Below are 14,671 nucleotides of genomic sequence, written 5' to 3'. Positions count from 1 at the left end.
TAATATACTTCACTTAAAGTTTAAAACAACATAAAAATTTTATTTCGGGTTGAAGTTGAGATAAAAACCTAACGTTTTTACCTTTTGAAATACTGCATAATTTGTTACAGAAAGATTGTTTTTTTTAGTATAATAAAATCTTGATTTTAGTAATAATAAAAAGCTTTAATATTTGTTTTCTAGACCGTATTGTGTACTAGACTGTATTGTGTATTAATTAATTAAATCCACTCTAAAGTAACACTCTTGAGAGGGAACGCGTTTCAATTAAAAGAATTGGTTTTTCTTTTCTAAAAGTATTTATTCTAAGTAAACAAGCATGTTCAGTGAAGTCAAAATTATTTTCAGACATTTGATAAGTTTATAATTATTGGAATAAGTCCCTCAAGCTAACAAGTGAGAGGGACATTGATCCGTTATAATACCCAGTGTGATGAACTAGGGAGAGGAAATATTGATTAATTCCTGACTTTTAAAAATCCAAAAGAAAAATGTTACCCTTATATTAATATCATAGTTTTTTATTGTTTACGTTTGTAAAGAATTGGTAAAAATATTGGAATAATCGAATTAACTATTTTAATTTACCTGGCAGTGAAATAGGAATTAATCTTAAAAAAATTGAGAAACTGCACAATGTTTTTTTTTAACTGATGCTTCTGTGGTGGATTATATGTGATATTATTGAAGATAATGTTTTTACGCATTATATTAAAAAACCGCGTATTATTTTTTTGCCTCAACAATCTGATTTTTAACTTTACTATTTTACTTTTATATAAAAGAAAACTATACTGCATAACTAAATCGGCTATGAGCCATCATATAAAAAATTAAGTATTTAATAAATTATGAATGTAGTTATGTAAGTACTGGAGTAGAGGTTAATTATGTTAAATATGCTGGTGTTAAATTTTCATGAGTCTAGTCATTTTGCAGTACACATACAAGAGAATTCTTTTTTAAAAAAATAAAATCTGAAACTCTTTTTGCATGGACCAAAAATAATCTTTTTCAACAGATTTTTTTCACAAACTTAAGATAAAAAATTAATAATAATTCATTAAATTAATCTTCTCTTCGGATAAAATTGCCCATAGGTTTAAATTTAATAAACTAGCCGTATTTAAAAAACTTTATCCATCATTATCTGTCATGTAACCTTGACAAAATAAATTCTAAGCCAAGCAGATGTTTGTCACTTGACTTTTGAGTAAAACTCTTATTATTGCCCCAGGACTTAATATTATCCTAGCTTAATATTATCCCAATTTTATATTATCCCAGTTTAATATTATCCCAGATTTTATCCCAGCTGTCGACTTAATACTGTCGGAGGATTTTTTCTACTCAGTTACCATGGTAATTGTATTAAATTATTTCTGTTCAATTCACAAAAATAAGTCCTATGGTTCCCAGAATATTCCATTTTCAGATGTGTTAACCATTTTAAAAATTGTCTCTATATTTCCTATATTCTAAGAAAATAAAGCTTTGATGTTGTAAAGAGTTTTATTCACTTTCCACTTAATAACTAGGATAATTGTGTATTGTTTTAATGTTCTTTAAATTTTTATGGTGAGATCGAATTAAGTTTTCAAGTTTTACATAAAAATTTCTTCTCTTCAATTGAACTTGCCCGAGTAAATTGACTTTCAGTTTCTTTTTCCCCCTCTGTTACTTTTCTACTCCGTTACCGTCTTCAAGGTAACTTGATTAATTAACATTTATTTATTGATTTTAAATTTAGAAGTTCATTAAATATTAAGTTCATAAAAATAAAGGTAAGTATTAGGATCTGTATGACTAAAATTCAGTAATTTTCTACTCAAGAAAAATCAAAATATGGTCCTGCTGTCAATCTTCCCTTGTGTTACGATTCCTCACTCTGTTACCTACCATTTACTATACTTTTTTTCCTTATATAATTATACAAAAAAAACAATTTTTGTTATTTATAGCATAAATTTGACTAGAATGTAAATTACTTACTATTTCAGAAAACTTATTTTTTATTCAACAGAGAGGAACAAAATACAGATTCAAGATAAAGTTTTATTGCTTTTATTTTACGCACCAAATTAAAAGATGCACTGCTGCTTTAAATTTTACAGACAAGAAACATTCCAATTGCAACTAAAGGTTTTATAAGTATAAAAACTGAATAACAAATTTGAATTAGGACAAAATTTTTTCAATGCCTCTCTATTTTGAAAAGCACCCAAATACATAATTACAATACTTACGTTTTTTTTAAAATTTATGTTGCAATGAGCATAAAAAATATTGCAGTAAACATTATCAATATTTAAAATATGATTAAATATTTTTTATATTGCTTCAATCTGCTTTTCATAGTACTAAATCTAGAATTATATTTCACATTAACACATTTATGCGGCTTGTTAACAATAAATAATATTGATAGTCACAGTTTGATACTGAAAGATAAATCGAAATACATTTTTTTTGTTCATTTCACATTCATTTTGAATTACAAGAACCGTTGTGCTCAGAGGAGAGAGCGCTGGCCTCCCAATGATGAGGTGTCCCGGGTTCAAATCCCAGTGATAAGAAATGGTTGGTCGATAAGAAATTCTACACCCGGCTCTCACCAACCACAGTGCTGATGTAAAATATCGTCAGTAGTAGACCGATCATGTGCAAGAGTTCATTTCTAACGGTGCGATGTTTTCGCGGTTTTCTTCTCCATGTAACGCAAATGCGGATTAGTTCTATCAAAAAATTCCGCACTAAGGCAAATTTCAATACTTGATCCAGGAGTTCCCTTTTTATCTGAATTAGGTTCAAAAATAAAAGTTTATGGAGTGAACATTGGTAGTCATAAACTCAAAAATTAGATCGCCTGTTCAACGATGGGATAAATAAATGAATACTACAATGCAAAGACTGGATACTGAACATTTTTATTCAAACTTCTTTTTTGTCTTTGACGTAATCATTTTTGGCAAATGTTCAGAGTGTACAATTTGTCAATTTGAGGTTATTACTTTTTTTATTTGCTTTTTTTATTTGCTTTGCTTTCATTTATTACTTTTTTTATTGCTGAATTTAGTCAAAGCCTTGAGCTTTTAATGTCATAAAAACGATTAGAAAATACAACGTAAGTAAATAACACTCAAACATTTCCAGAAAATTGAATAACTACTACTACTTGATAAGAAAACGTATTAAACCTTGTACAATCACATCATACAGTGTTAACGGTTTTAAAATCCGTTTAAAAAAATTAGGGTGAAATCCTTGAAAACACCAAGATAAACACAAAAAAGAAAGCAAGTGTGAAAAAAAAGTTTCGTCAAATATTTGAAAGTTCGCGGTTCATTGTGGAAAGACGATCACCAAGAATAACAAAATATAGCTCGGGGACTGCTGAATCGTTAAAAATGGAAATGCAAACTAATCCACTAATGCAAACTAAACTAACGACGAAGTTCAAACACTTTTGTGTGGTGTATGCGTCATCTACCGAAATCCTATTTTCTAAAAAGCATTATTTTCTTTGCATCAGTACTACAAATATCTTAACTATCAATGAGGCTATTCCCTTAAGCGTCATCTACTAATTTTTTACCCTTTTATCAAATTTAACACAATTTTGTTTTTTAATTCTACTTCGAAACTGTTTTTTTAATAGCAATAAACAAGTGCTATATATTCTAAAGCGCTAACTCTTTTGCAATATGCCAGAATTTGTCATAAATAAATGTTTAAAGTAGTTCTATAAGATTAACTTAAATGAATCTGTATAATTAATTTAAATAGTTTTTAACAAAACATTAAGAAAACAATTTTAAAAAAACTAAATGCTTTTTGTATGAAAGAAATTACTGGTAAATGTTTTTATTAATAAATTAATAAAACTATCGTTGTCTCAAAATTAAGTCAAATGAATATTTTAATAAACATTTCTTTCTTATGGTAGAGAAAATAAATGACTAGAATTCTTTATTTTTTGAAAAATAATGCTAAGAAAAATGAACTCATGACAGTTCTCCAATTTCTCCGTAAAAATGGTTAAATAGCAATTATATAATTGTTATTTTTCTATCTTCAACCAAAACAGTCAAATAATCATAAAAAAGAAGGTAATCAAAATGTAAATGTGAGAAAAATCGTTTATTGACTGCTTTCACTTAATGCGGTTAGACAACTAGAGTTTTATCCACGCCAACTAGGCCCACTTTATCAAGTCACTGAGTTCCATTCAGATGGGTACATACTATAGCCGAGAGGCTTAATCAAACAATCTCATGGTTAGTTTAACGAGGGTTCGAATCCCAGAGTTGACACTATAATATTTCCTCCTTTCCTTCAACACAGTAAGAGTTTTCCGTATCTTGTACGCCCCTGCCGATTACCCTGTAATATTGAAATACGATGTTGTCATTCAAGCATAGATAGCCTAGATGTCTACAGAACTGAATACAGAAAATCTAGTATTTCCCATTTCTAAAGATAGATGTACCACCAGATAGACTAATTAAGCTACATATCACGATTTATCGGACAAAGCACAACTTCAATATTCATTAACTAACAAAAAGCCTAATCTAACTAAGTTAAAATTAATTTTTATGGTTTAGAAACTATGATAGTTCTACATGGATACAAAATCGTGTATTTCTGTATTCATGTTTTTTTTATCTTACCTATAGTAAATCATTGAAAACCCGTGAAGGTTCAAAATAATTTTAACCATAAAATCTACGGTCAGTTCGATGGACCGACTGCTGTGGTTATTTTACCGTATTTTAGAAGGAAAATTCTAACAATGAAGAATGGATTTAAAGATTATTTTATTCAATTATCTATTATCTATTAACCTATTATTTTTTTTCAATTCAATTTTAAAAAGAGATTTGAAATGTTTCATCGTCTTTTTTAGTAAAATAATAATACAATTAATAAAAGAGCGTTTATATAATATGCTAATAATGTTATATATAGTAAGTAAGATTTATTATCTTTCAAACTAAAAGAACTTTGTTAAAACTTTCAGCTACGTGAATACATGAAAGTATGGTTGCTTTGATGTACTGCAAAATTTAAGCTCGTGATGGAAACTTTAGAAGAATGCGGGTTTGTTAAACTTTTATTTCAAAGAAGCAGTTACGTAGTGGATGTCGCGTGATTCTAAAACCTCTACGAAACATAAGTTTCAGTAAAAGCTCTTTTCTAATGTTTGAAATATTTAACTCCGTCAACATTTTACTTTGAACTAAAGTAAATGCAGAAAACTGTGTAAAACGGATTTCCTGAAAAAAATCAATAGTGAATGAAATTTCAAATTCCTAAATAAGCATTTCTTGTATGTATATATAAACTAATTAATTCAAAACTTTTAACTATCAAATAAAAGTGCGGTCATTTATTTAAAGAAAGTACAGAAGAGAAAGCTCTATTTGCATTAATAGTTAACAAATAGATCAAATATAATAAAAATTAAGATAAAATTTGGAAATACACATCAATACCTACCTATTCACTGAATTATTAATGAATCTTTTAGATAATCAGTAAAGAGTTGCAATAGTAAATGTTTTTACAAAACATTTTAGAACCTAAAACAAAACTTTACAATTGACAAAACATTTTACGCTTATCATTGCAAAAAATTTTATATTAATATCTCCTTTTTTTATTTTTTTTGTCTTAAAAACCAATCTTCTAATAGGTAAGAAAATTCATATACTTTAAAAATTGACAATAATATTTAAAGATTATTTAGTTACTGAGTAGGTGTAAAAATATTTCATGTCGAACACTAATTTGATTTTATGCATACCAACAAAGATTTATTTTGCTCGATTAAAAGATATCTTTGATTTTTTTATGAACCTTGATATTATTAAAATCTTGAAGACTTTTGTCTCAAGATTATAAAATAAAATAATCTTGTCATCATTATCTTTGAAAACTTTATTTACTCATTATCTTTGAAAATTCGTGTAATGTGATTATTATTTTAATTAAATATTGTAACTTTCTTATGTCGCTGTCTATGTTTTTCCTTATTGTGTTTGCACCTCGATTAATATTAAAAAAAATATTTTTCAATATCTCTTACTATATTATATGTACTTCGATTAGGTAAGCATTTTATTTTACTTCTTTATGGGGTAAAAACTAAGATGACTGACGTAATAATGTAAATACCTTACTTAAAAGGGTTTGTAATTTTGCCACATTACTTTAAAAAAATTCTGGAAGGTATATTACTTCCAAATTTATCTACATGAAAAAAATAGAGTAGATAGAATAAACCATTCAATTTTTGCAAACCAAACACCAAAAAATACAGCGAAATATTTTAAATATCATAATTCATAATAATAATATAATTAAGACCCTTAAATAATATAACAAGACTTTAATTCTCAACAGCATAATAGAAACGTTTGACCATATTTGTTGTGCTTGTAAAACATAAAAGTTTTCCAAATTTATTCGTATTATGTTATTGTCCACACAACTTTTAAAAGTTAATAATTATATTCGCCATACCTACAAACGGTAAATATTTTTTCAAGAAAAATGCTTTAATTCAATTACGGAATGCTGCCATAACAATTTCAATGTCTTATTTAAAAGCATGCTAAGAAGATTGGCTATGTTTCTTAAATTAAAATCCAGAAAAAAAAAAATTTCTTTTTACATATAGAAAATAACACTTAATTTTTCTAAGCGTAAAGCGAAAAAAAGATTAAAAAAACTCTTACAAAAAAAATTTAAGTTTAATTTCGTCGTACATTTCACCTGAAACTTTGTCACAAAAATTTGCATGCATAGCTTCTTAAATCAGTATACTAATTGCATTTACATCAAAATTAACGTAAAAAATTTTTTAAAGGTAATACTTACATTACATATACTTTTCTGAATTAAGCATTTTTTTAAATATCTATTTTTAGGAAACCTAGATTTCTTCCAACATCATACATTATTTAAAAATTTTAAATAAGTTCTTAAATTTTTCGTTGAGTAAATCCTAATAGAAAGGTAAATTCTTTAACTGTAAGAATCTTCACATAGAAAAAAAACCCAACTAAATTTCAAACATAAACCATTTCATTTTTATAAGCATAACAACAAAAAGACACCAAAATTCTTATGAAAGCAAACAGTTTAATTTTGTTTACTTCCTATTTATCGTTGGAATCTTTCAAATGATAAATAGTTGAAATGATTTTTATTTTCAAAGATACAGGCTTTTACATAAAAACAGTAATTTGTTCTTATGCGTTCAAAAAACTGAAAACTCGAGCTTTCGTAAAAGTGTGCTTGATCCATTGTGTAAATGTTAGATTAGATCGAGTCACGCAAGTATTAGAGGGGAAGTAAGAAACACGGAAAAATTTTTGATACATTGAAAAAATTTGAAACATTAATCTTCTGCACAATCACTGATGTTCACAGAAAGGCAATAGTTTTAGATCAAGTATTTCAAGAAAAAGCATGATTCAAATACAATATTTCTATAAACTGTCTCACTTGAACTTCGTAATTGCTTATTGTTAGGATATGTGTTTCATTATGCAAACAAAACTCCTTCCTGTTGAACATTTTAAATAAAAAATATGCATTAATATTAGGTTAAAGAAGAATATTTCTTTAAAATTTTCACTAAAAGGATTTCTTTACGATTGTTAGTAGGCAAGTTAGTTAATTAATTTCCTTATTATAATTGATTTAAATTAGTATGTGGAACAAAATAAATCGCTCATTAATATACATTGTGTTTGGTTATCATCACATTTAGTTTATGATTTTAGAGCCTTTAAAAGATTTATCCAAAAAATAAAAACAATAGGGGGTTAAAAATTTACACTTTAGCTCAAAAAACATCAATAGCTGAAAAAGCATTATTAATAAAAAATGAATTGAAAACATTAAAAACTATTTGTAAACAGAAAAAAACTTAAAGAAAGTGAAACAAGAACTTTTCATTTTCTCTAAAAAAACGGATTTGCTTACTCAATGGATTCTGATAACATTTTATCCTGGTTTTTAAACTATTATTTGCTACCTCATATTTTATACTTTTTTCGCTTTATTTTGAAAATTTATATTAAGATCAGTAATAACAAAACATCCCTGAGTGCATTAAGTACATTTCATTGAGAAATCGGAGCAGCTGAACATGGGATCTTTTTATTCCGTTTAAAATTTTTGCTTAATTGAATTTAGCCATTCAGATTAACTGAATGTTCAACTGAACTTTTGAAGAAAAAAATTCACTCAGCGTATACCAAGTTTTGTTCACAGGTAGTATGAATAAACTTTTGTTTAAATTTTGATTTGACTAGCTTTTTTAATTGACAAAAATTCTAATTAATATTTTTTTAAATTGCGTTGAAAACTCTTTACATGTTAAATGTATTCTATAAATGCATAATAATATCCAAATCAAGTTTATTTATAAATATCATTTTATCTTTAAATGCAATAAAACGACTTATTTTCAGAAAAACATATATAATTTGATTTGAACCCTCAAATGATACTTTATTTTGCAAGAAACTAAATTATAAAAAATATTACATGTTTGCATTGAACAAAAAACTTATCAATATGGAATTTTTCAAGCATCGATAAAAAAATATGCTTTTACTTGAATTAAAAACAAAACAGCTTTTAATTAAAGAAGTTATAAGAAAGTATAATAAATACAAGTAGTATCATAAACTAATTAAACTTGCATTTTGTTCAATGGAAATAAATTTCGATATTTAAATAATCGACAATGGACATGTTTCAAGCTCATCAAAAATAGGAGCATAGTTTCAAAACTTGACATACGGGAAAGTAACAAAGCATAAATGATTTTTTTCTTTAAAATCACATGTTTACATTGTACAAGAAACTTGTAAATTAATTGCGTAATTTTGCAATTTTGTAATTCTTTCAAATCATTTTTGTTTCGTTACATTCATGCCTGTCAAGGCTTGAAAATGAGCGCCAATTTCTGAAGCGCCTGAAATGCATCGACTGTCATTTTTTTCAATTTTGCATATTTTTTTTCTACTGCGTAATATCTTACAGCTTCAGTTTCTTGGGATTATTTATTTAATGACAATATATTACAGACAAGTAGACGATTCGAATATTATGTAATAGAGTGACATGCCACTCTTATTCCAAAAATAACATTTCTGCTCCCAAAATTTTTTTAAAGCATCTTATTCCTTAGCACATCTAATCTTAAACCAAAATATGAAAAGTGTTTTAAAAAACTGAAGCTTTTTGATGTAATAAATCTTCTGCCATACTTACGCTTATCTACCATGTTTTTTTCAATGGTCTGATCTCAAATAAGACCTGTTATGCAGCTGGTGATGACGTTGAGATTATAGAGAAATTAGGTCAAATCATAATCTTTTGCTGAAAAAAGGACGAAAAGTCCTTTTTGTTTCTATTTATGTAATTAAAACCTTTTAATTCGATAAAAAAACGCCTTTGAATTAATGCGTGTAGGTCATACAGGAATAACTCACGAAAAGGCGCGTTTTTCAAAGAAACATATTTAAAAATTCAATATTTTAAATAATTTAAGGGACTAGCTATTACCTTAACTAATATTCAATGTCTAAATGTTATCGTGATTGGCTATTGGAAAAGTTATTGGAATATTTTGACACTTAAAAATCGCTCTTCTGAACAACTTCGAAAAAGTATTTCTATTGCTATTCTGGGATTCACTGTTATGGAATTCACTGTTATGGAATTCACTGTTTTCCATGCACTAAAATTTAAGGCGAGTGTTGCGAATATGGGCGTAAGTTTTGAATGATTCTAGATTCATTTACTGAGTATTAACATACGAGTTAGTTCTCTCAAATGATGATTAATAATTACTGAAAATGTTTTATTAATCATCATTATGACTGTTATTAAGGATAACTTAACTTTAAATAAAAAGTTTTTACTGGAATTGATATTAGCAAAAATGTTACGTCTTTGAACAACCATGAACCATGACCAACTAGATGGTTGTAGTTCAGAGAACGCTTTGACCCGTTTCTACATACCATAAGTTTTAATCCTATTGAATACTAAAACGAAAACCACTATATGACTTTTTCAACTATGAATAATTCATTTTAATGATTTTTATTCATTCATAACTTTAAAAATATCCTTAAAGAATTTTCCAGAGAAGAATTAAGATTCTTAAGCTTAAAATAATTTCCTTAAGAAACCTAACATTATTTCAAATAACGATTTACAAACAAACACAAAATTATCACCCATTCATGAGGAAATTTTGAAGAGAAGATGATAATGGACTGGACTTACCCTTTGTTTAAAATGGGATAATCCTGCTAGCATCGCACTTACTTGGGCACCCGATGGAAAATTTAAAAGAGGAAGACCGAGATTTACTTGGCAAAAGTACATGCATCGAGATTTGAGTTGGTAGGGGAATATACACTTTTTAATATACGCTTAGGCTTAAATAGTTAATACATTATGAAGTTTTTTTTCCCGTTATTTTAGAATAATACTTAATATACGAATAATATTGAGCCTACAATTTATTATTATTAATATTTTGTTTTGCATTCAAGCATGGACATAAGAAACATAAGTGAAGGCTTTTTGTTGGATATAGGGTAAAATTCGTCACGAAAAGGTTTTTATAATACTTATTTCTATATTAATTTCAAGTATCAAAGTAAAACTCGTTATGATTAGGTTTAAAGGAATAAAATTAAATTTAATCGCAAAACAACAGCATAATATTCTTATATTACTCATGTTGATGCTATTCATTTTAAGCCATGCAGTTTTATGTATCAGAACATAAATGAAATCTACATATGGTTAAATTCAGTGAGATATCATTAAATTAAATCCCCAAAGGAAGCAGTTTTTTATCCTATTTTCCTTTTGATTATGGCAAATATCAAATTATTGCAAAAAAAAACAGATAAATGTTGTGTTTAGATTTAATGGAAAGAATTCAAACTGAATTGTATTTTGTTTTTATTGTTTCGAACGTCAAAAAAACATGATTATTACGGTTCTTATTTTTATAACTTCATTTATAATATCGCAGTATTAAACAAAAAATATTGTTACATTCAATAGAATAAATATTTTTAATTTTTAGCTTTTTTTATTTTCCTGTATTTCATTTTATGTAGCAAAATAATAAAGCTCAAAAATGCTTTAAGCTCATAACAATAAGATACAGCATGAAATGTATAATCCAATATATTTATTAGCTAATAATGCAGAAATTTTTTATAAAAATTAAATAAATTTTATAAATAAAAATAATACAAATCCATCGTCTTTTGCCTTTAAACACCATGCCATGCCAATTAATAAAATATTTTTTTATTTGTATCTCCATATCTTACTATAAAAAATAACAAAATACTTTTTCCCAAAATAACATATTTTTAAAATATTTTCATTCATGTGTAAATATCATGTTTTTAAAATATAAAATGAGATTATTACCTTAAGAGCAAAACTTGGATTACTACCAAATATGTACTTAAAGTTACTATTCTATATACTATGCTTTCAAATTCAATAAAAATCAGTCAACTGATTGTTAAGCATGTTTATCAAAAAAAAATATTAGTTAGCAACGAATTATTGATTTCGTAAAAATGTGAAAGAATTTCAAAATCAGCATTAAGTTATGAATTAGAAGCAATATTTTCTAAAAAGATTCATTCATTTCCTCCGCATTTAATGGACAGGACTCATAACGTCACAAAAAAAGAAGCATTATGTTTCTATAGCCTTCTATGCACCTAGTTGGTTATATCCGAGGCCTCAAAGTATTTCAGCCTCTTGTGTATTAAGTGTGGGTTAAGTGGACGGAATTGATGTGGTGATAAATTAATATCGTTATCACAACCCAAATTCAGTCACCCCTATTGAGATCAAACAATACCATGTGCCTTACTCCCCCCCCCCTCCAGTCGATATATTTAGACAAACCTTTATTTCTATCGCCTAAAGACTACCTATAGCTAAAAATATTTCCTAATCAGTTCTATAGCAAACGTCAACCAAAAAGAAGCCTAAATATGCTTAGAGAATAATTATTATATACTAAATCTTAGAAACTCAGTTTATTTTAAAATTAATTTGCTTTCGGTAGTTCAGACGATTCATGAGATAACTTATGGATTTATCTTTAAATACAAGAAAATATTTCGTTGAATAATATAAAGTATTATGCTACACCAAATTTATTGCATTTCTGTACTTCTTTAAAGGGTTAAAAATGTTTCTAACAGAAACCTTTTTAACCCTATTACAGGACATTTGTTTTCTCTTCAAAATTTCTCCCAGTTTCTTATGTTCTGTTAACAATTAAACTATGGCATCTAAAGAAATATATTTTATTTCTCCAAATTTTACGTTTGCACTTAAATTTTAAGGGTGGGAAAATATTTCTTAAGGAGTCATAAATAAATTTAAGTTTAGTGATTATTTACTATGAAAAGATGAGAAGTACACTCATGTCCATAAATTAAGGATAATTCAGAATCACACGGAAATCAAACTCTAAAATTAAAATTTCACCTGTAGAATTATCACACACATGCCAAAGAAGAATATGCAAATTACAGGAAAGCACTAGATGACGCTTGTAGTACGTCACAATGACGAGAGTGTACAAGAGGGGTATATAAGGAATGGTGGCAAAGGAGTAACATTGTTCACAAGCGCTTTAAAAGCCTTTCAGTGCAATAACCGCATAGGTATGGCACAAAGGAAACATTTGGATGATTTTTTACGTGGCAGAATCATCGGACGACTGGAATGTGGGCGTACCCAGCTGGAAGTATCCGAGGAACTTGGAATCACCCAGAGTGTGATCTCCAGGCTTTGGCAACCATTCCAAGATGATGGTAATGTGAGTAGACGTTACAGCACAGGTCGCCCCCGAGTTACAACGCTGAATGAAAACCGGTATTTGGCAGTTACTGCCAAAAGAAACAGACGGAGCACAGCATCAGACCTGTCTCGTCAGCTCTCTTCAGCTACCGGTACGGCGGTTTCAAGGCAGACCGTGTACAGACGCTTAGGGCACATTGGTCTAGATGCTCGTAGGCCTGTCAGATGTGTTCCACTTACCGCAACTCACTGTCGCCTGCGATTAGCCTGGAGTAGAGAGCATGCATTGTGGACACCGCAACAGTGGCCTTGTGTGATGTTTTCCGACGAGTCCAGGTTTAGTTTGCAGTCTGATTCTCGCCGGACTTTCATATAGAGAGCGCCAGGTACCCGTTACCACCAAGACAACACCATTGAACGACACCGTTACGGTGGTGGTCGTTCAATGCTGTTGTCTTGGCTCGTTTGGGAAGGAATTATGCTTGGTTCCAGAACTGACCTGCATGTTCAGAGTGTAACGATGACAGGCCACATCTATAGGGATGTCATTCTGGAACAACATGTACGTTTGCTTTGGGGCGCCATGGGTGCTGAATTTTTGTTTATGGACGACAACGCCCGTCCTCACCTTGCAAACATTGTAGACGAATGCTTTCAATCGGAGGATATCACCCGTATGGATTGGCCAGCATACTCACCGGACTTGAATCCAATAGAGCATGTGTGGGATATGCTTGGCTGACGAATTGCAGCCCGTCAACCCCCTCCCACCTGTCTACTGGACTTTTGGAGGGCATTGCTTGATGAGTGGTGTAATATTCCCCAATATCAGATTGATAATTTGATACTCAGCATGCCTAGGCGTTGTACGGCCTGTATTGCATCGTCCGGGAGACATACTCCGTATTAACCATCATACTAACCATGTTATACTTTTTTTTGTAAATAGGTTCTTTTTTGAAATTTGCTCCAGGGAGTAAAAATCGCAATTTTTATTAATTATGTCAAACATATATCATCTTTTTTGCTCTTTACCTTTTGTTTAATACAGAGACTTTACAAATAAGTCAAATTTGCTTGGCTTCTGTCTCTTTCTGTGCCTGAACTTCATTATCCTTAATTTATGGACATGAGTGTATGTTGCAATCCACAAGGGTACATCACTTTCAGCAAGCATCCTGCTTTGTTGTATATTTGTATTACATTTTCTAAATCACCCATAGTTGTAAACCATCTTTTGCATATGATTTCGTACACAGTCTAAGTGCTATTGTTGAATCGATTGAACAATCTGATAAACTATAATAATGATATTTTAGGTTTTGATAACGTATTTTCATCACCTACTTATGAATTTGCAACTCTCAACGGAAATATTGTTTTATATTTTTTCTAGAGATTCCAAAACTGTACATTGAGAAGGGTGAGCACTACATAATAAAAAAAACTTTTAAATTAAAATAAGCATACTTTAAAGCATACCAAATGTTTTGATTCTAGAATAATACAACTTTCTTGGTATTGTATTTAACTATTTGCAATTTTTTTTAAATATTCTTTGTTGCATCTATCTGAAATCAAACAAAAGGAATTATTTTCCATACAAGATATTAAACCTAACTCTAAAAACACAAAAAAATGAAGGTGCCTACTATTTAATTTTCTCTTCGAAATGGTTTTAATTTCTATGTAATCACAAATATGCTTAAAAAATCTATTAATTCAGAAATTAATTTTATCAATGACGAAATATTTCCTTTTAATCCAATAAATTATTTCC

The 14,671-nt window shown here is 28.6% G+C and overlaps 2 protein-coding genes across 2 annotated transcripts in view; both read left to right on the top strand.

The window, feature by feature from the left end:
* LOC107448578 (uncharacterized) overlaps window positions 1-14,671 on the top strand; it is a 92,826-nt gene that overhangs the window by 3,217 nt on the left and 74,938 nt on the right. The gene's annotated exons all lie outside the window — the stretch shown is intronic.
* Window positions 12,635-13,267, top strand: LOC139426982 (uncharacterized). The gene has a single exon (XM_071187254.1). It carries the CDS (start codon window positions 12,635-12,637, stop codon window positions 13,265-13,267), a length of 633 nt encoding a protein of 210 aa, XP_071043355.1.

This window comes from Parasteatoda tepidariorum, chromosome X1, assembly GCF_043381705.1.
Source record: "Parasteatoda tepidariorum isolate YZ-2023 chromosome X1, CAS_Ptep_4.0, whole genome shotgun sequence".
NCBI lineage: Eukaryota > Metazoa > Arthropoda > Arachnida > Araneae > Theridiidae > Parasteatoda > Parasteatoda tepidariorum.
This window is presented reverse-complemented; position numbering and strand designations above follow the sequence as displayed.